Below are 19,630 nucleotides of genomic sequence, written 5' to 3'. Positions count from 1 at the left end.
TGCACCTCAAAATTATGACACGCGTTAGTTTTATTTAATCACTGTGACCGATAAGGTCAAAAAAGGATCACGATGATTACAAGAATACTTTAAAATTTTAAACTCGTCGGAAATGGACTCACAAATCCATGCTTATATTAATCGACCTCAATTTAAGCCTTTCCCTTCGCCTGCGTTGTTAGCTATGTTGACTTTTTGGTTGGCGTATTGTTAAACAATGTTGTATATATTCATGATGTAACAAGTTAAAAAGAGTGGAAAAAAATAGTTTTATAGTTTTCTAAAAAAATTGACCAGAGAAAATCTACATCGGTGGAAGGGACGCGGATATGAAATAATTTTTTCTTTAAAAAAAAACACTTTTTGAATTTCCCTAATATTTGACTAGTGAGATGAGAACTAAGAAGAACACACCCGTGACTAAAATAGCTACAGAAAAGTAGACTTTTCCAATAATCAAGTTAAATAGATTGGAGCAGAGAAGAGAAGCTTGAGTCAGGATGCAAATATACCAACCATGAAAACGCCAAATATCCCTCATGTTCTTTTATACATTTGCATCCAAAATTATTCATTCTTTTTTTTTTTTTTAACTTCACAGGATAATTTTATCTATTTTATGTCATATGAACAGGGTCTTGACTTCTGTCTTGTTTTTTTTTCCCCCGGCGAAATTAGTTGTCCACGTCTTACTTTTGATCCAGGAAAATTATATCAGCTCAAAAATGAAGGCTCACGTGAAAACTCTTTTTTTTTTTTTTCTGTTTTTAACCAAACACTTGAGAACTCTTTTGATAATATAAAATTTCCATTTTTTTTAAAGCATAGGAGCAGGGTCCGCTAATAACCTAATGGTAAAGAATATCTCCTTTAAAATGCTGAACACGATGAGTGGACATTTCTCAACTTCTTGGGTTATAATTGCTTATGTTCATATTATTTTTTTTGGGCCTAACAAAGAATTTGCTATATTTGGGCCAGCACTTAATCTCACAATACGAAAGCTGACACTGGGCCATGTTCATAGTATTGGGCCGGTATACAAATCCAAGAAAGTATATTCAAGTCCATGACCAGCAGGGACTCTGTTATATCCAAAACGGTAAAAAAAAAAAACAAGAAGAAGAAGACCAGTTGATTTACATTAAAAAATGATTATTCATATTTAACATTAAGGTTTTCAGTTTGTTCAAAGGAACATTCTTTGGCCCCCCCCCCCAAAAAAAAGGAACATTAAAAACTTTTTGAAGAAATGGATTTGTTTTAAAAAATAATGCAATGTTATAATAAATTGTGCTTAAATGTACATTTTAGATGGAATTGACCCAGGAAGGTGAGAGTGATAAAAAATAATATAATGCTGAGTAGGCTTGATAGTTTCACTCTTGTTTATACATATACTTACTTTAATATGGCATATTATTTGTAATAAATCACGAATAATGAAAATATTTTTCAGGCTTTGTGTATTACTTAAATTATAAAGGGAGAAATAAAAAAAAGGAACTAATGACAGTTATATTATAGATAAGTTTTTTTTTAAAAAAAGTTACAAAATATTGATTTGAACAGTTGCAAAGAAGAATTTTCATTACAAATTGAGAGTTATAATTAGGATTTAAATATCTTTCATACACTTAGGACTCCTAAATTTGTAATTAATTGAATTGATATTTACAATTTATTTTTAAATTTTTTTATTAAAGACCTAACTTTGATTAATTCTTCTTTTTAGAACTTAACTGACAGCCTCTTAGTTATAAATACAAGAGATACATGGTGGGTTTATAAAGTTAACAAAATTTTTAAGATACTTAAAATATTAATAATTTATATAAAAATGTTTATCATGTTTCAAATATCCTATATTCATTCTGACTTGATGGGCACCACATCGCCTTGAGAGATAAACATCGTCAATCTTAACACACACAGAATAACACGAAGCCATAATAGCTACCATTCACAATACGACAAGGTTGGGGTTTGCAACTTGCTAAGTATTCGTTCTTCGTTGATCAAACCTGCTTTAATAACAAAAAGAAAACACAATCAATTTCCCATAATTATTACCCATTCAAATCATGATATATGTTGACATGTCAACAAAAAGCATGCATGAGAAACCCATCGTGCTCTTTACTACTTGATGTTTAATTTAACATCTTACTTGACTAGATCAGGCCCTTACAATTGCAGGGCTAATGCAATTTTTTTGATGCACAGTTAGGAAAAGGGTTAAAATAAAGCAAGACAAAAACCAGAAAAAACACAAAAAACCTAATGCAAATAATAACTGTACGGTATACATGGTAGAAATAATGATTAATGGTTAATTTAAAATTACCCAAGGAACTAATGGAAGTTAATTTTAGTGAAATGGGCTACTCTCTCGTGATGTAATGTGGCAAACCAATACTCAACTTCTCATTAAGAAATATATTTGCATTTAATGCTCAATTGTATTTAGAATATAATAAAAAAAAAAAGGCATGTAGTTCACATTTAGAGTTAGAGGTGGACCGGTTCTAGATGGACTACATCCTAAGGCACATAGAAGTTGAAGGTTGATTAATCACAGGTTTACTAAATTATGATAATTTAATTAATAACCTTCAAGTTACTTACCAATAAATTTGGATCAATTCATGATAGGCCTTCTAGTAATCCAGGAGTGACACATAGTTTAATGTTTTGGACACGATATAAAATAGGCTATTTAATTAGTTTTTAATGTTTGAAGCAATTGACTTTGATATATATATATATATATTTATATTGTCAAGAAACATTTGACTTTGATAGAGCTTGACTTAGAAGGTGCTTAAATATCACATTTAATACCCAAAAGTTCTTTCAAAAGTATATTTTTATAAAAGCTTGTTTTGATAGGAAAAAAAAGGACTTTTAAAATCCACATGCTAAACTTAAAAATCAGTATCACAAAAGATTAAGGCTTTTATGGCAAAACTTTTTCAACTCAAACATCCCTGGCTTGCATTGATCTGGATATCTCATGGTAATTCTTTTCGTTTGGGTTTTTTTCAGTCGATATGAAAAATTTAATTTGTGCCTATATCCAGTCATCAAACCGTTACAGTGACTGTAATATATACAGTGTTGATGAGCAATTTATGTACTCCTTTCATAAAGTACAAGGCATTTTTTTTAAGGATTAAATGTTTAAAAATATAAAATATTTTTAATCTTTTAAAATATAATCATTATCTTTTTTTTAAAGTGTCCCTATTGAATAAATTACCTTATATTGTTTTAAAGTGAAACACTCTATTGAAATAAAAAATAGAGTTAATTTGAAGATAAGTAACTATTTTATTGGATGTGAGATTTAGTCAAAATATTTTATATTTTTTAACGGAATGAGTATTTATATAAAAAGATGGGTTAAAATAAAATAAATTTGTTGAGAATGACATTAAATCATAAAGCAATATGCTTTTTTTCTCTTAAAAGAACATTCACTCTATAAATATATTTTTTATTTTCACATATGGAAACATGTTCTAAATATATTACAATAAAGTAAATTAAAAAAATTAATTGTCCACCTACTTTTGCATGTTTTTATTTAATCTTTATTGATAATATAATTTCAGGATATGCTAAAATAAAAATGTAAATGATTTAAATTGATTTTTTTTGGCCAAAACAAAGTCATTTTGATTAATCACTGAAAAAAAAGAAGTACAACTACCAATAGCCGAAGCCAAAAAAAAGGCATTCAAAAAAATCCTAAAGATTTAAGATTACAACATAACACACAAAAAAACTCACTGAAAAGAAAGCCTAAAATACAACCTGAAGCCAAAAAACCAGGGGAAAAAAAAAACTAACAAACACAGCAAAGCAAAAGCAACATTGGTCAGCTAACACCACTTCTAATCTCAAGACCAGAACCATCTCTATTGCAATTAAGAGCTTCGTCTAATAAAAGTTTGGCAAGAGGGAATGGAGGTGTTGCCACTCAATTTCAAGGCCACACACCCTTTGACATTTAAATTTAGTTAGAAAAGTACATTTCCTTGTAAAGCAATACTTGATTTTCATTTTTTTAAATTTTTTTCTATTTTTATTTTCATATTTGGAAGCGCTTTAAAACTCTCTTCGGGTTACGCAAACTACAAAAAAAAAAAAAAAGCCATTGTGTATACGTGCATTTTGTTTGTTTCTACATTTATATGCTTTTTTTTTTCGCCAAATTTATATATTAACTAGTTTTATTCTCGTGCAATATATGTGATATTTTTGAATTTAAAAGATAAAACTAAAATAAAAATTGAAAAATAATTTATTTTAGTCTACCTTTAATTTTTTATTTATTTAAATTAAGTTAAATTTATTTTAAATTTTATTTTGGCTATACGCATTCAATATGTACTAATAACTTACTTTATTTTAAATATGTTGTCTTAGATATGAATGTGCTAGTCTCCCATACATATGCCTTTCTTTTGTTAAGTATGAGAAAATTTTTGAAATCAAATAAAAAAAATTACTGTTAAGTTCTGCCCCACATAATTAATTGAATAATGAAAGTTATCCCCAATAAATATGATTAGATTTATTACTTGTTGCTCTTACAAATTCATTTCACTACAGATTTATTGTGAGACTGACAGTTTTTACATTACTATTTTATACATATAAAAATATAAGGACTAAATAATAGAATCTCACACATTATTTTTATGGGCCTCACATTTATCATTATTTTTTCACTAAAAATCTCAAACTTATTTAATTGTTTTTATATACTGGGCCTCACATAATATCTAAAAGCATAGAATAATTTTTTTCAAAAAAATGTGATTTAGTATTCATCCTACTATATATCTACAATGAAATGATACACTTTACCATATAAATGATATGATGATATGATATGTTATAATATGATCCACTTTAGTTATACCAGCCCATACACACACACATAAATTGATAGACGCACGATATCGAAGCTTAATGAATAATTTCAAATCGACAAGACATTATTCATGACAAAAATACAAGACATAGCATAAAAGAACAAAAATCTGGCATCCACTACATGCAAAATAAAACAAAGAAAAAAGAAGTTCTTAAATGTTAGATTATTCAAATAAGGTATACTTAATATATTTTTATTCAATTAAATTAAATTAAGATTAAGTGTATAAGTTGTTGAAGTTTTGTCAATTAAATGGTAAATTTTAACATTTTAACTGTTAGCCTTTTTATCTATGTTTTTCAGGAAAGTTGTCCATTCTATCATTTGACCAGACATCCTTAAAATAACCAGATAAATTGTCGTCTGCCCTCGAGCATATAGACATGAGAAATCAGAATGACTAGGCTGTAAAACTCAAGGACTTCATTGTTAATCTCTAAGAGGTGAGAGAAATATTCGCAAGAATACAAAACTCAAGAGGACTTGTTGCAATTGTAACGCGACCAAATCAATTGATCAGTGCAAATTATTGGTGTGGATTCTTACCTTCGTTGTCTCAAATCTCAATGCCTCTCGCTCTCTATAAGATCAGTCAACGTCTCAAACTTCTCTACTCTGATAACAAATCTCTTGTTCTCTGGGTTTCCTCACTTGTCTGCCGGTCTCCGTGTACACGGATGAAGAAACCCCATCAGCCATTGTGCACCACCCAGAAACTCTGCACCTGACAATTCGTCACAGGAAAAACAGGGGAGGGAAGCGTCTCATCTTTCGCTGGCGTGGGACTTTAGATCTTGATTGGGATGGGCAATGATGGAAAGGAAATTGCCCACGTTCAGGTTCAAGATATTGAAATGACCCGGGTAAGTTATGCTATGAATCTCCGCATAGAATTTGTTGATTGCCCAAAATTCCACTGGTTTTTTATGTTATAGTAACTGCAAACAACTTTAAAGCTAGGGTTCTTGCTGGGAGAAGTAGGCTTTGGCGGGTGTGTGTTTTGATCTTGATAACTGAGCACTGTATCAAGAGGTTCCAGCTATGTTGTTGAACTTGCAATTGTTATACGTTGATCTAAAAGTTGTTTGTGTATGATTATTATTTACATGATTAAACGTTGTAGAGTTATGCTTGTTACACTCCTGTCTTATGTTTCTTTACCTTGTGGGAGTGTAATGACATCTTACTGGTGACTCACTTTGCCATGGTAATCAACAGCTCAAGTCATAACATGTATGCAATAATGTGCCTAAGCATTAATGCTTTCTGACTTGATTTTTTACATGCTCACGTTTCAAGACTTTAAACAATGATGATGAAAGTGTCAGTTGTGTGAAAAAGCTCAATGCAGAAATTTTGTTTGCTAGTGTCACGGTCTTCTTTAAGGTGTTGATGATTGCTATGGTAATTTGGTCATTGCTGGCTGAATTCTCTTAAATTTCTGATATGGCTTCCAAGTTTTTGTTCTTGTACCATGTTCATGATCTTGCAAGGATGGAGGGGTTGCTAAATTTACATGATTGTTTATACATTTTCAGTTTAATTTCTTAGAAGCTTCTTTATACCAATTTGACAATCAGGTGACCCTATAAGAATGAATCAATCAAGATGTATTACGAATATATGCATACAAACACATTGATTAATAATTACTTTACTGTATCCTGCTATATTCTGTAGAATATTGATGGCATCAGATTCAGTTCTTGCAGAAAATACGCATCTAATATCCAATCTTAAATCAAGCTACAATGTCAGAACATTTGGTTTTGCTAGTATTGTTGTTGGTATCTTTGAGCATTGGTCATGTGTGGGGCGCAAAAATAAGTCATAAAGCTCCTTGGAGGATCCACACCCTGTTCTCTGTGGAATGCCAGAACTACTTTGACTGGCAGACAGTGGGCCTCATGCAAAGCTATAGGAAGGCCAAACAACCTGGACCAATCACCCGTCTTCTCAGTTGTACTGATGAGGAGAAGAAAAATTACAGAGGGATGCATTTAGCTCCCACTTTCGAGGTGCCCTCAATGAGCAGACACCCCAGAACTGGTGACTGGTAGAGTTCTGTTCCAAATCTAATTTTCTTTAGAAATTTAATTTCAATTATGAATTTTAGGTTAGTTTCCTTTCTAAATGCAGTTTATATCTTTGACTATTTCTGATTGTCCAATGCTAGACTTGATAGTCATTTAAAATTTTTTAATTCTGCGTGATGTTATCTTGTGCATAGTTATGTTGCTGCTTCTTTTATTGGTACATCTGAGTCAATATATATAGTTTTGAAAATTGTGTATGCTAACTTTGTCGATATCTGTGGTAACTAAGGGATTGTTTGATACACAGAAATGTCAGGTATGGAAATGAAAATTAAGTGAGGATGTGGATAAAATGGATGGGAAACAACTCTCACATCCTTTTTAAAAAGTAATACAGAGGGACATATACACTTGAATTATGATAACAAGGGTATGCTTGGGATTACATAAATTAAAGTTTCACGCTTTTTGTGCATTCCGTGTGCATGTTTCCATTTCCCCTTATGCCTTGAACCAAACAATACAGAAATATTCACATCTTCCTTTCTACTCATTGATTTTTATGTTGTGCCTTGTTAATTAGTTATGAGGTTAACAAAAGCTTCCCTGATGTCTTCTTTGAATTCACATCATTCAACTATGTTCAAATTTACCTGAGTTTAAAGGCTATTCAACATCAGCTAAGTAACTATTCTGCTGTTCATTCATGACCAATTTATCTCTGGCTGTATCCTGGTATTATTGTCTGATTTTGTCAGTGTTTCTTGTCTCCCATATTCCACGTTCTGAGTAATGAATCTCAAAATTTGCCTTTTTCTAAATGGATAAATGCATCTTATTTTATGAAAGGGAAATCCTTTTTCCGTGATAGAGGCATAATTTATAAATAATTTATTTTCTATGCAGGTACCCTGCAATAAACAAACCTGCTGGAGTTGTGCATTGGCTCAAACATAGTAAAGATGCAGAAAATGTTGACTGGGTTGTCATACTGGATGCAGATATGATAATCCGTGGCCCCATTGTACCTTGGGAACTTGGTGCAGAGAAAGGCAGACCTGTTGCAGCATATTATGGGTATCTAATAATTTCATGCTTCTCATCCATTTTATTCAACTTTCTCTTTAGTGGTATAGTGTAGGCAGCATTTTCACCCCTTACAAATTGTTGAAATAAAACAGCTTATTTAGTATTGACCATTTATAACAACTAGAGTGGAACCCATGATTTTACATGGAACTTAAGATGAGCCATGTTGTTCACGATTTGTAAATAGTGTGACTTCCTACAACTTTTATAGATATATTGAGAAAGGAGTTTTAATTGTCTATGGCTTTTTTTATTTACCTTCATAATATTTCCATTCATTATTATTGGAGAGAGAAGGATTTAGTTATTGTATTGTGAATTAGAGAACAGGACCTACATCAAACCTTAAATGGGGGGGTTTTGAAATTGACATTGAGGTCAAAGTTATGAAATTTGCTAGTTTGAATCTTATTAAGTAGTTCATAGATATTGTACTCTATATTCAGTCTTTTTCATGTTGCTTACGGATGGAAGCTTCTATAAACATAACCAACATTTCTCTTGCAGATATTTAAGAGGTTGTGACAATATTTTGGCCCAACTGCACACTAAACACCCAGAACTTTGTGACAAAGTTGGCGGCCTTCTGGCAATGCATATAGATGACCTGAGAAAATTGGCACCTATGTGGCTTTCAAAAACAGAAGAAGTGAGAGAAGATACAGCCCACTGGGGAACAAATATAACTGGTGATATTTATGGGAAGGGATGGATTAGTGAGATGTACGGATACTCTTTTGGTGCTGCAGAAGTGAGTTTACTGCCCTAATATTTTTCGTGATGACTGCAAAATATTTTAGCGATTGTTGTACCACTCAAACTTATCTGGCACCTAGCTTGAAGTGTCCTCCCCTCACCACAAAAGCCTGAAGTTCTTGGCCGTTCAATTTTTGCTGGTTACTTTAAGTGTTTCCTGTTTCTTCTTTGCTTTTGACTCCCTTTCGGGTTTTCCCTGCTTGTTCCCAGGTTGGACTTCGGCACAAAATCAATGATAACTTGATGATTTATCCGGGTTATGTTCCGCGAGAGGGAATTGAGCCAATTCTGCTTCACTATGGGCTGCCGTTCAGTGTTGGAAATTGGTCATTTAATAAACTCTCTCACCATGAAGATGATATTGTTTATGATTGTAATCGGCTCTTTCCAGAACCTCCTTATCCTAGGGAGGTATGTCAGCTGGTTGGAGTAAACTAGGGTGGTCTTTTTTCAATCGCAATTATGCCTGTTTTCTAGGGACTGAATTCCTGTGTTGTTGTGAAGCAAGCATGCATTATTCATTATTTTAAGCTTGATATCATTTTTTGTGGACTCCAACTGGTCCCTTAAGCTCAACTTTCAATCCCAATATTTTGAATTTATGCACAGGACATGATGGATCAGTTGTCTTTCTTCTTTGTCATCTTTTTATTTATTTTTTTAACCAGGGGCTGAAATTGAAAATTTCATGTTGCAGGTAAGGATGATGCAAATTGACCCTAATCAAAAGCGTGGGCTGTTTCTCAGTGTAGAGTGCATGAACACTTTAAATGAAGGTCTTTTATTGCAGCATGCGGCGAAGGGTTGCCCTAAACCAGCATGGTCTAAATACTTGAGTTTCTTGAAAAGCAAAACCTTTGCTGAGCTAACTAAGCCTAAATATGTTAATCCTGCTACTCTAGAAATGATGGACGATAAGGACACTGTTCAGGAACATGATGATGATGATGATGCTGGAAAGCCATATCCTAAAATCCATACTGTTTTTTCCACAGAATGTACACCATACTTTGATTGGCAGACTGTAGGGCTTATGCACAGTTTCCGTACAAGTGGGCAGCCTGGAAACATCACTAGACTTCTCAGCTGTAATGAGGAGGACTTGAAGCAATACAAGGGCCATGACTTGGCACCTACCCATTATGTTCCATCAATGAGTCGACATCCATTAACAGGCGATTGGTAATTTTGTTTATTTCAATCGTGTTATGTTGGGCATTAGCCTTCTCAGTTAGTTGCGTTTTGTTATCTCACCAAAATCTGAACAAGCTGGTCTCCTTAATATTCTTTTTCATTGTCGCTGAAACTACATTCATCCTGGTTAAACTAGTTATTTACCATAGTTAGATTCTTTCTGGCCAATTGATTTTTCTCTGATTATCATTGCTGCAAGATGTGATTTGTGACTTTGAAAATAAGACCATTAGTGCTTCATACGCTCTAGTATCTTCAGCTTTTAGTTCTAGATATGTCCTGTCAGATTTGTCTCCAACCTCCTGAGCTGTTTGATTTGACTATTTAACTCTCGCGCATGATTTTGATGTCCTGAAGAGACAGATATTGATGTTCAATTATTCATTGTATTTGGCAGTTTGGCGGTGATCACGTTTCATTTCAAACAAATTTTGATTATCTATGTAGCACTGTAGAATTGCTCATATGATGTCTTGTGGTGGGTGTTGCTTGCTTGAGCATATGTGCAGAATAGGGATATACCATACCGTTACTTCATGTGGTGTGAAGTTCTTGAGGGGTCGCTTGTTCATAGTTTTTCTATTTTTTCTGAAGAATTTAGAGTTAGAGCATGGCAAGTGTTGAAAATTTCTGTTTCATTTTAGGTATCCAGCAATTAATAAGCCTGCTGGAGTGCTTCACTGGCTCAACCATGCAAACATTGATGCAGAATTCATAGTTATTCTTGATGCTGATATGATCTTGAGAGGTCCAATCACACCATGGGAGTTCAAAGCTGCCCGTGGCCGGCCGGTTTCTACTCCATATGAGTAAGACCATTGAATTTGATTCATGGTTGTGGTCTATAAATGTTGCTGCTGATGTGTAGGCATTATAAGTAGCTGTGGTGCGCATGCACAAGTCTCTATGGCTTTTTCCTGTTTTGATCCCCTTTTCTCTGTGCAGCTATCTTATTGGTTGCGATAATGAGCTTGCAAAACTTCATACAAGCCATCCTGAGGCTTGTGACAAGGTTGGTGGAGTAATCATTATGCACATGGATGATCTACGAAAATTTGCTATACAATGGCTTCATAAAACAGAGGAGGTCCGGGCTGATAGGGCTCATTATGCAAGAAATATAACAGGAGATGTATATGAATCCGGGTGGATCAGTGAGATGTACGGTTACTCATTTGGTGCAGCAGAGGTAATATGCTATTTTTGAAGCATTTAAGTTATCCCAATAGGTGCATTTATATTTTTATTTTCTCTTTAAAGTATGAACATGTGTCATAGCTGTAACTAAAAATTCTGTCCATGCAGCTGAATTTAAGGCATCGCATTGAAAAAGATATACTAATATACCCGGGATATGTTCCTGAACCTGGTGTCAAATATAGAGTTTTTCATTATGGATTACTCTTCAGAGTCGGGAATTGGAGCTTTGACAAGGCTGACTGGAGGGAAGTTGACATGGTTAACAGATGCTGGGCCGAGTTCCCGAACCCACCAGATCCGTCAACACTGGACGACGCTGATGTGGATGCTCGGGAACGAGACCTGCTTAGCATAGAATGTGTAAGAACACTAAATGAAGCTCTGCGCCTGCATCATGAGAGAAGGAACTGCCCCACTGACAGTTCCTTATCCAGTTCGGAAGGCAACACTACCAGTGAAACAGGAATTTCAAGGAAACTTGGCGACTTTAATGAAACTTTTGCCTCAAGAAACAATCGTTTATCGGCAAATTCTGAGAAAGATGGGATGCTTAGTTCTTTCAAGTTCTGGGTGATAGTATTATGGGCATTTTCTGGCTTGGGCTTCTCTGTGGTCATTTTTCTGGTTTATTCAGGTCACAAGAGAAGAGGAATGAGGATGAAAAACCATAGAAGCCGGAGAAGAAGCTTGTATCCCGGATACATGGAAGTAAACGGCCGTGATCGGCATAGCCGTGGTCTTGATGTGCCTCTGTAACATCTTTTTTGTTCTTCTTTTTCATGGTGTAAAGCTGAGGGGCGAGAATTTATTTGAGACTATTATCATGCAAGGATCACATTCAATGAGTGGAAGCCATGGAGTGATCCTGAGCAAGCTATTGTCATGGCGTCATGGGTTTCCTCTGGTTGTGCCTTTTTGCACAGTTTTAATGTTGTAAACTTATTTAGAAACAAACAATTTGTTATAAATTTTTCCTCAATAAGTTTGAAATATTAATTATTAATAATAGAAGCTTAAATCTTTTTCAATGCCACAAAATCCTACATATTTTTTCTGTGTAATTGTTAATCAGTTGCATGAGATGCAAGGGCCATAATTTGTTTGTTAATAAGTATGAGAAATATTTCAGTATCTAGTAGAAGGGGATATAATTGTATAAACACAATATATTGAATTTCAGAAGGGTTAAAGGTTAAAAAATTACAAATGATCATAAATTTAATTATGAGTCATTTATATCTTGCAATTTTAAAAAATTATTATTTCGTTACCCCAGCATTAACAGACTGTTATGTGGGTCTCATGTTTTTTTTTTTTTTTTTAATTTCTCCTTGTCTCTCCTCTCTCTCTTCTTAGCTCGTTGGTTTTCCTTCTTTCATGCACCAGGTCATTAGTATATACTTCTCTCTATACTCTTTCTTGTCCCCTTCCCCAATAGCCCTTTGCCCATATATCTCTCTTGAAGCAATTTCAGTTTTATATATAGAAACATCCAGTTTTGATACCTAGTTCCTCTTCTTCTAATCTTCATTATATTTATCACTACTCGTCCTGCGAGCATTCATTCTCATTTACTCGTTAAATTTTTGGAATCTCTGAGCTAATGTTTTGAGACTTTGAAGAAAAATGTGAATTCTTATACATGCACTTAATCAATTAAACATGTGTTGTGTGTGTGTGTGTGTGTAGCAAGCACATATACATGTGTTTATGTGCCCAGCTCCCGGTGTGAAATAAACGCAACCTTGCTCTGTTCTGTGATTGTGCAACAGAGCCTGGTTAATAGAGATGCAAAGAAGAGGAGGAGGACGGTGAGAGACAGATGAGAAGAAGATGATAAAGAGGAGACATGGTTGCAGGGAGAGGGAGGGGGGGGGGAGAGGGAGAGGGAGAGCAGAGAGGGAGCATTTGATTAGCAAGGTCAAGCATCCATGGCGAAACCTGCACGATGATAACACCATTCCCTCGATCTACAATTTACTCAGGATGAAGCGGCATCTACAAGTTAGCATGTATAGCATGAAGAAGCCGCTCAACAGTGCTATGTATGGAGCCCACGACGAGTTCATGGTGGCTCTGATATATGTCACCCTCCTCATCTTTATCTATTCTTTCTTCTGCCATGGTCTCTCTCTATCAGGTTCCTCAACCAGCTGAACATCGTCGTCAACGTACTCTCTCTCAACTTCACGCTTCTCTCTCTTGCTATCATCTCTCTTGCTTGATTAAGCCAGGGTAGATGAACTAGAAGGAGAGAGTGATTCACTTCTCTCTCTTGTAGAATCAAACTCATGACTTGCAGCAAAGTAAAGCCAACATGCTCCTACCAGCAAGCCACAAGTTCAATGAGAAGGATAGAGAGTGAGATGAATGAGAGACTGATGAAGAGGGAGATGAATGGAGGAGAGAGACGCTTTCATGTGATAAAAAATATAAAAAATAATGAAACCTAATAAATAATATTTTATAAAAAATATTAAAAAATTTAATATGAGGCTCACGTAAAAAAACATATTGTACAATTTGATGTCAAGGACATAATTATTAAATTTTAATAAGGTTAAAAAATAAAATTAATTTTAAATTGAGTTTAGAATAAAATTGACTCTTAGCTCATTTAAAAATTAGATCTTGCAATGTTGAAATTTGACACAACCAAATGATCATATAAAAAATGAAAAATATGAAAATATATGTAAGAATTAATACTTGGTTTATTTTGAGTTTTGTTTTACGAGTCTTATTAATTAACAATGAATGGGGATCACTCTTTTTGTCATTGAGGAAAACTAAGCTATTTATGATTATACCTTTTAAAATTATTTAATTTAAATTAACATGTAGAGTAAACCAGTGCATTGTAACGTTAAACTTGGGCATTGAAATAGGAGTAAACAAAATCATATTTATCAATCAAATGATCATTAGAAGTGACATGCCATCCATCCTTCCAGACAAGTCTTTTTAAAGTTATTATTTCGAAACAAGCCCTATGCTTCTTTCTTCCTTCCTAGGTGTTCGAATTCACTGCAAAACCCGCCCTCAAATAAACCCTTCCCCAAACGTATTCTCATTCTCATTCCCTCAATCATGGAGTGGAATCCTCAAACCCTCCAATTTCTCTCCGAATGCTTCCTCCACTCCCTCTCTCCCTCGCCGGAGCCTCGCCGCCGGGCTGAAGCCTCCCTCGCCGACGCTGCCGACCGTCCAAACTACGGCCTTGTCGTGCTCCGCCTCGTCGCCGAGCCTTCCGTCGATGATCAGATCCGTCAAGCTGCCGCCGTCAACTTTAAGAACCACCTCCGTGTCCGATGGGTGCCGGCTGCTTCGGATGACGCCAATGTGCCCGCTTTCTCCCCCATACTTGACCCGGAGAAGGAACAGATTAAATCATTGATAGTGCCGCTGATGCTTTCTGCCACTCCTAAGATTCAAAGTCAACTTAGCGAAGCTTTGGCTGTAATTGGTAAGCATGATTTTCCTAAATCGTGGCCTGCGTTGCTTCCTGAGCTCATCATGAATCTTCAGAAAGCATCGCAAGCCTCTGATTATGCCTCTGTTAATGGTGTTCTTGGCACTGCCAATTCTATTTTTAACAAGTTTCGGTACCAGTATAAAACCAACGATCTTTTGCTTGATTTGAAGTATTGTCTTGATCTTTTTGCGGCACCTCTGCTGGAAATATTTCTCAAAACGGCTTCGTTGATTGATGCGGCTGCGAACTCCGGAGGGCTTGCTACAAATCTTCGTCCTCTTTTTGAGTCGCAGAGGTTGTGTTGTAGCATATTCTATTCATTAAATTTTCAGGAGCTGCCTGAGTTTTTTGAGGATCACATGAAGGAGTGGATGACTGAATTTCGAAAATACCTCACTACAAGCTATCCTGCACTTGAGAATAGTGGTCCTGATGGTTTTGCACTTGTAGATGAGCTTCGAGCTGCAGTTTGTGAGAATATTAATCTTTATATGGAAAAGAACGAGGAGGAGTTTCAAGGATACCTGAATGATTTTGCACTTGCTGTGTGGACCTTACTGGGAAATGTATCCCAGTCTTCTAGCCGTGATCAGCTGGCTATCACAGCAATCAAGTTTTTGACCACTGTTAGCACAAGTGTGCACCACACCTTGTTTGCTGGTGAAGGAGTTATACCACAGATCTGTCAGGGCATTGTGATCCCGAATGTAAGGTTGAGGGAAGATGATGAGGAACTCTTCGAGATGAATTATATTGAGTTTATTAGGAGAGATATGGAAGGTAGTGATCTTGATACTAGGAGGAGGATTGCCTGTGAGCTACTCAAAGGTATTGCGACACATTATGGGGATACTGTCAGAAGCATTGTTTCTGCGCAAATACAAACTTTATTAAGTTCTTTTGCTGTAAATCCAGTGGTAAATTGGAAGGACAAAGATTGTGCTATATTCTTGGTAGTTTCTCTGGCAACCAAGAAGGCTGGAGCTAGTTATGTCTCAACAGAACTTGTTGATGTTCAGAGCTTTTTTGAATCTGTAATTGTCCCAGAGCTGCGGAGTCCAGATGTGAATGGGCATCCTATGCTTAAGGCGGGTGCTCTCAAATTTTTTACTATGTTCCGGAGTCATATATCAAAACACATAGCATTGAAGTTTTTCCCAGATTTGGTTCGCTTCCTTTCTGCAGAATCAAATGTTGTTCATTCTTATGCTGCAAGTTGTATTGAAAAACTCTTATCGGTAAAGGATGAGGGTGGTAGAGCCCGATACACATCAGCTGACATCAATCCTGTTTTCCCTGTGCTGATGAACAGTCTTTTCAGCGCCCTGAAGCTCCCAGAGTCTGAAGAAAATCAGTATGTAATGAAGTGTATCATGAGGGTTCTTGGGGTTGCTGATATATCTGTCGAAGTTGCTCGAATCTGTATTGAGAGTTTAGCCTCAATTCTTGGTGAAGTTTGCAGGAATCCAAAAAATCCCATCTTCAATCATTATCTCTTCGAGTCTGTGGCGATACTTGTAAAGAGGGCATGTGAGAGGGATTTGTCTCTTGTATCAGTTTTTGAAGCAAGTCTCTTCCCTAGGCTTGAAATAATATTGACCAATGATGTTACTGAATTTTTCCCATACACATTTCAATTGCTTGCTCAACTTGTGGAGTTGAACAGGCCACCTGTCCCAGCAATCTACATGCAGATATTTGAGATCCTTTTGTCACCTGATTCTTGGAAAAGAGCTCCAAATGTTCCTGCGCTTGTGCGTCTTCTCCAGGCCTTCCTTCAGAAGGCTCCACTTGAGGTCAGCCAAGAGGGTAGACTAAGTAAGGTGCTTGGCATATTTGACTCACTCATCCAATCTCCTAGCACAACTGAGCAAGGATTTTATGTGCTTAATACTGTCATTGAGAGTCTTGAGTATGCTGTCATTGAACCTTATATTTCTCACGTTTGGGCTGCTATTTTCAGAGAGCTTCAAAAGAGGCGAACAGTAAAGCTTATCAAGTATCTTTTAATATTCATGTCACTCTTTCTGATTAAGCATGGTCCTTCTAACCTTGTTGAGACTATGAATCGCGTCCAGCCCGCTATATTTACTGTGATTCTAAATCAATTTTGGATTCCTAATCTAAAGTTCATTACTGGAGCTATTGAACTCAAGTTGGCTGCAGTTGCTTCAACTAGACTTATATGTGAATCTCCAATCTTCTTAGATGCCACAGCTGCTGAATTGTGGGGAAAGATGGTTGACAGCATTGTCACCCTTCTTTCACGGCCAGAAGAGGATAGGGTTGAGGATGAAGCTGACATGCCAGATATTACAGAAAATGTGGGCTATACTGCCACATTTGTTCGTCTATACAATGCTGGAAAGAAAGAAGAGGATCCACTGAAAGATATAAAAGATCCGAGGGAATTTTTTGTCTCTTCATTGTCCCGACTTTCTTCACTTTCTCCTGGGAGGTTTCCTATGGTCATTAGTGAAAATGTCGATCCTGCAAATCAAGCAGCATTGCTTCAGCTTTGCCAAACTTATAATCTCCTGATAGCCTGAGTAAGTAGAAGAAAATGATGCTTTATTTCCCATTTTTTGATCTGTTTTTTGTTGGATTGGAAATGTTCTGAGAGTAATAGCTTTGCCCATTTTGTTGTAACATTTTTTGCACAAGTTTTTCTTGATTATCAATCTATCTTTTCATCTGGACCTTGTATGAATGTATTATTATCAAATTAGTTTTTGTGCGACTTTTCAGGCAGTTTCATGCTTTTTTAATTTTTATACACGAATTTAGGTACGATAAAATAATTTTTAATTATTGTGCTAGTTCCATGATGGATCAGTTCTTTGTTGCTGTTGTTCCTTCTTGAGTTCCTTTTTCTTTCTCCCTCCCCTTTCTTTAGAAATGTAAATAGACATTGTAAGGAATCACAAAATATTTAGCTTATGTCACCTCTTCTGATTTGGGTCCCACCATGTAGTGCTGGACTGACCGACTGCCTGTGTTCATTGGTGCACAGCTATTGTGAAGCACCTTTGCTTGCAACATGCTAGAATATCTCTCTCCTTTGGCATTTTGGTTGAGAAATTACCATAGTTGATCTTTTATTGTCTTTGTGCATGGGTGTGTAGTGGCAGAGACTGAGGTTGAAAGTTGTGTTATAAGTGCATGTTTTACGTGTCTAATGATCTTCAATCTTCATTATTATTCTTATATCTTTGTTATGCTTCAATTTTCTTGTTTGGTTGAGAATGAATGATGAGTTCTTTCCGTAATAATCCATTTGTTCTACTGACACAGGATTTTATGCTGGAATCAAATTAGTGGAATCTTGGGTTTGGAAGAGTTATCTCCGGCATTGATGAGCTGGGTGATGATTCTACTCTGATGCATTGTGAATTAAATCAGTATTTAATCATCCATTTTTGCTCCTGCCATGATCATACATGAAGAACTGGGATTTTTTGTTCGCATCTTGCTTGAATCCATGAGATCTGTGCATGTGTATGGAGTTTCATGTGATCTGTTGGGTTTCGGTGTAAAATCATCTGCCGTTCTTACAATTCCTTGTCTTGCTGTTTTTCTCTCTCAGTATGCATATGAGCAAATCGTGACCAATATTAAGGTCCATTTTTTTAAAAAAAGAAAAGAGTTGCATATGAAATTAATTTTTCTCGTGCAAATCTTGATTCCATCTTTCAGGCTCAGTCCAACATTTTGGGGGGCCAAAAATATGAAAACCTTGTATTGTAGCCCCTCAAGCTAAATGAGTCCTTTGACAATAGTCAGTGACTTGGGTCAATATTAAAGGTTTGTTTTCTGGTTTTCTAAAAAGAATATATCAGCTGAAAATTCTTTCAATTTGGCTCTTAAACCTAACGAAGTCCTTAGAATCTGTATTCTTGAACAAAAAATTGTCGACTATTAGTTAAGTATTTTGTTATAATTTTTTTTGCAGTCTAGTATTTATAATCTTAAAAGAAGCAAACTGCTTGGTTTTATTTATAAAATATTTCTTCACCTGTGTTGCGTTGCGTGTATTAAACAATCTACCAGTCTTTTAAAAGAAAATTTCCATGTTTTTATTTAAACATCTTAGCGAGTGAGTTGAGAATTGATTATTGATTGCAGATGATGTGTTTTGATTTAGTCAAATTCTACTTAAAATCATATTTGTAAATTTGATCGAAAACAACACAATGCTCTGTTTGGAAGGAGAGAATAATTTTTGCTTGTTTGGATGAAGAAAAAGTGAGTAAAGAAAAATGGAAGAAAAAATAAAGTGTAGACTCATCATATTTTTCTCTTAATTTTTCTCTCAACAAAGGAGAGATTTTAAGAGTAAAATATTTATTCTGCCTCCTACCCTCCTCCTTAGACTTGGCTTTGCTCTGCTGACATAACACACCTCTACGGCTGCTCTATTTTGGCAAAAATCTGGATCGTCTAGATAAAATTTGATGGTCTGGATTTAATATTTTAATTTTAATTTTGATTTTATATGTATTAAAATAAAAAATGTAATAAATTTGAACGCCAATTTGAACAGTTTTGATATAAATGGTACAAATTTAATGTTCAATTTTTTTATGATTTTTATAAACTAATTATTTAGATATACTTTGGACAGTGTAAGTTTGATATTAAAATTTAAAATTGTAAATTCAAACAATCCATATTTAACATAAATTGTCCAGCCTGATTATTAAATTTATCAATATTTTTTATAAATTTTGATCATCCATGTTAAACTTAAATTGTCCAGACTGTTTAGTAGACTTATTGAAAAAATCATAAATATGGATTATTCATATTAAGCCTAAATTATTCATATTAGTAATCAGATTTATTAAAAATTTTATAAATTTTTTATTTTAATAAATACAAAAATTAAAATCAAAATATTAAATTCAAACAGTTCAAGATTCTTCTCAAAAT

The 19,630-nt window shown here is 34.9% G+C and overlaps 2 protein-coding genes across 4 annotated transcripts; both read left to right on the top strand.

Moving 5' to 3' along the window:
* The first annotated feature begins 5,419 nt into the window (after window positions 1-5,419).
* Window positions 5,420-12,251, top strand: LOC129295104 (peptidyl serine alpha-galactosyltransferase-like). Of its 3 annotated transcripts, XM_054933581.1 has the most exons (10): window positions 5,420-5,811; window positions 5,905-5,980; window positions 6,661-7,004; window positions 7,891-8,061; window positions 8,581-8,824; window positions 9,040-9,240; window positions 9,527-10,011; window positions 10,668-10,832; window positions 10,969-11,212; window positions 11,329-12,251. In XM_054933581.1, the coding sequence occupies exons 3-10, from the start codon at window positions 6,700-6,702 to the stop codon at window positions 11,977-11,979; spliced, it is 2,466 nt and encodes an 821-aa protein (XP_054789556.1). In that variant the 5' UTR covers window positions 5,420-5,811; window positions 5,905-5,980; window positions 6,661-6,699; the 3' UTR covers window positions 11,980-12,251. The 3 variants fall into 3 exon arrangements, with proteins under 3 accessions (XP_054789556.1, XP_054789555.1, XP_054789554.1); XM_054933580.1 differs by lacking the exon at window positions 5,905-5,980; XM_054933579.1 differs by lacking the exon at window positions 5,905-5,980 and having other exon boundaries at window positions 5,421-5,811; window positions 6,652-7,004.
* Window positions 12,252-14,186: 1,935 nt separating this feature from the next.
* On the top strand, window positions 14,187-18,255 carry LOC129295103 (exportin-2-like). The gene is made up of 2 exons (XM_054933578.1): window positions 14,187-17,247; window positions 17,993-18,255. Exon 1 carries the CDS (start codon window positions 14,314-14,316, stop codon window positions 17,245-17,247), a length of 2,934 nt encoding a protein of 977 aa, XP_054789553.1. The 5' UTR covers window positions 14,187-14,313; the 3' UTR covers window positions 17,993-18,255.
* The last annotated feature ends 1,375 nt before the right edge of the window (window positions 18,256-19,630 follow it).

Source organism: Prosopis cineraria, unplaced genomic scaffold, assembly GCF_029017545.1.
Source record: "Prosopis cineraria cultivar Desert tree isolate PC_DT_omini unplaced genomic scaffold, ASM2901754v1 PC48, whole genome shotgun sequence".
NCBI lineage: Eukaryota > Viridiplantae > Streptophyta > Magnoliopsida > Fabales > Fabaceae > Prosopis > Prosopis cineraria.
This window is presented reverse-complemented; position numbering and strand designations above follow the sequence as displayed.

Excerpts from the sequence above, each read along its gene's own strand:
- LOC129295104 (XM_054933580.1), top strand. The coding sequence starts at position 6,700 with ATGTCAGAACATTTGGTTTTGCTAGTATTGTTGTTGGTATCTTTGAGC. Across the intron at positions 9,241-9,526 it reads AACCTCCTTATCCTAGGGAG|GTAAGGATGATGCAAATTGA; the intron begins GTATGTCAGCTG and ends TTCATGTTGCAG. Across the intron at positions 11,213-11,328 it reads ACTCATTTGGTGCAGCAGAG|CTGAATTTAAGGCATCGCAT; the intron begins GTAATATGCTAT and ends CTGTCCATGCAG.
- LOC129295103 (XM_054933578.1), top strand. The coding sequence starts at position 14,314 with ATGGAGTGGAATCCTCAAACCCTCCAATTTCTCTCCGAATGCTTCCTC.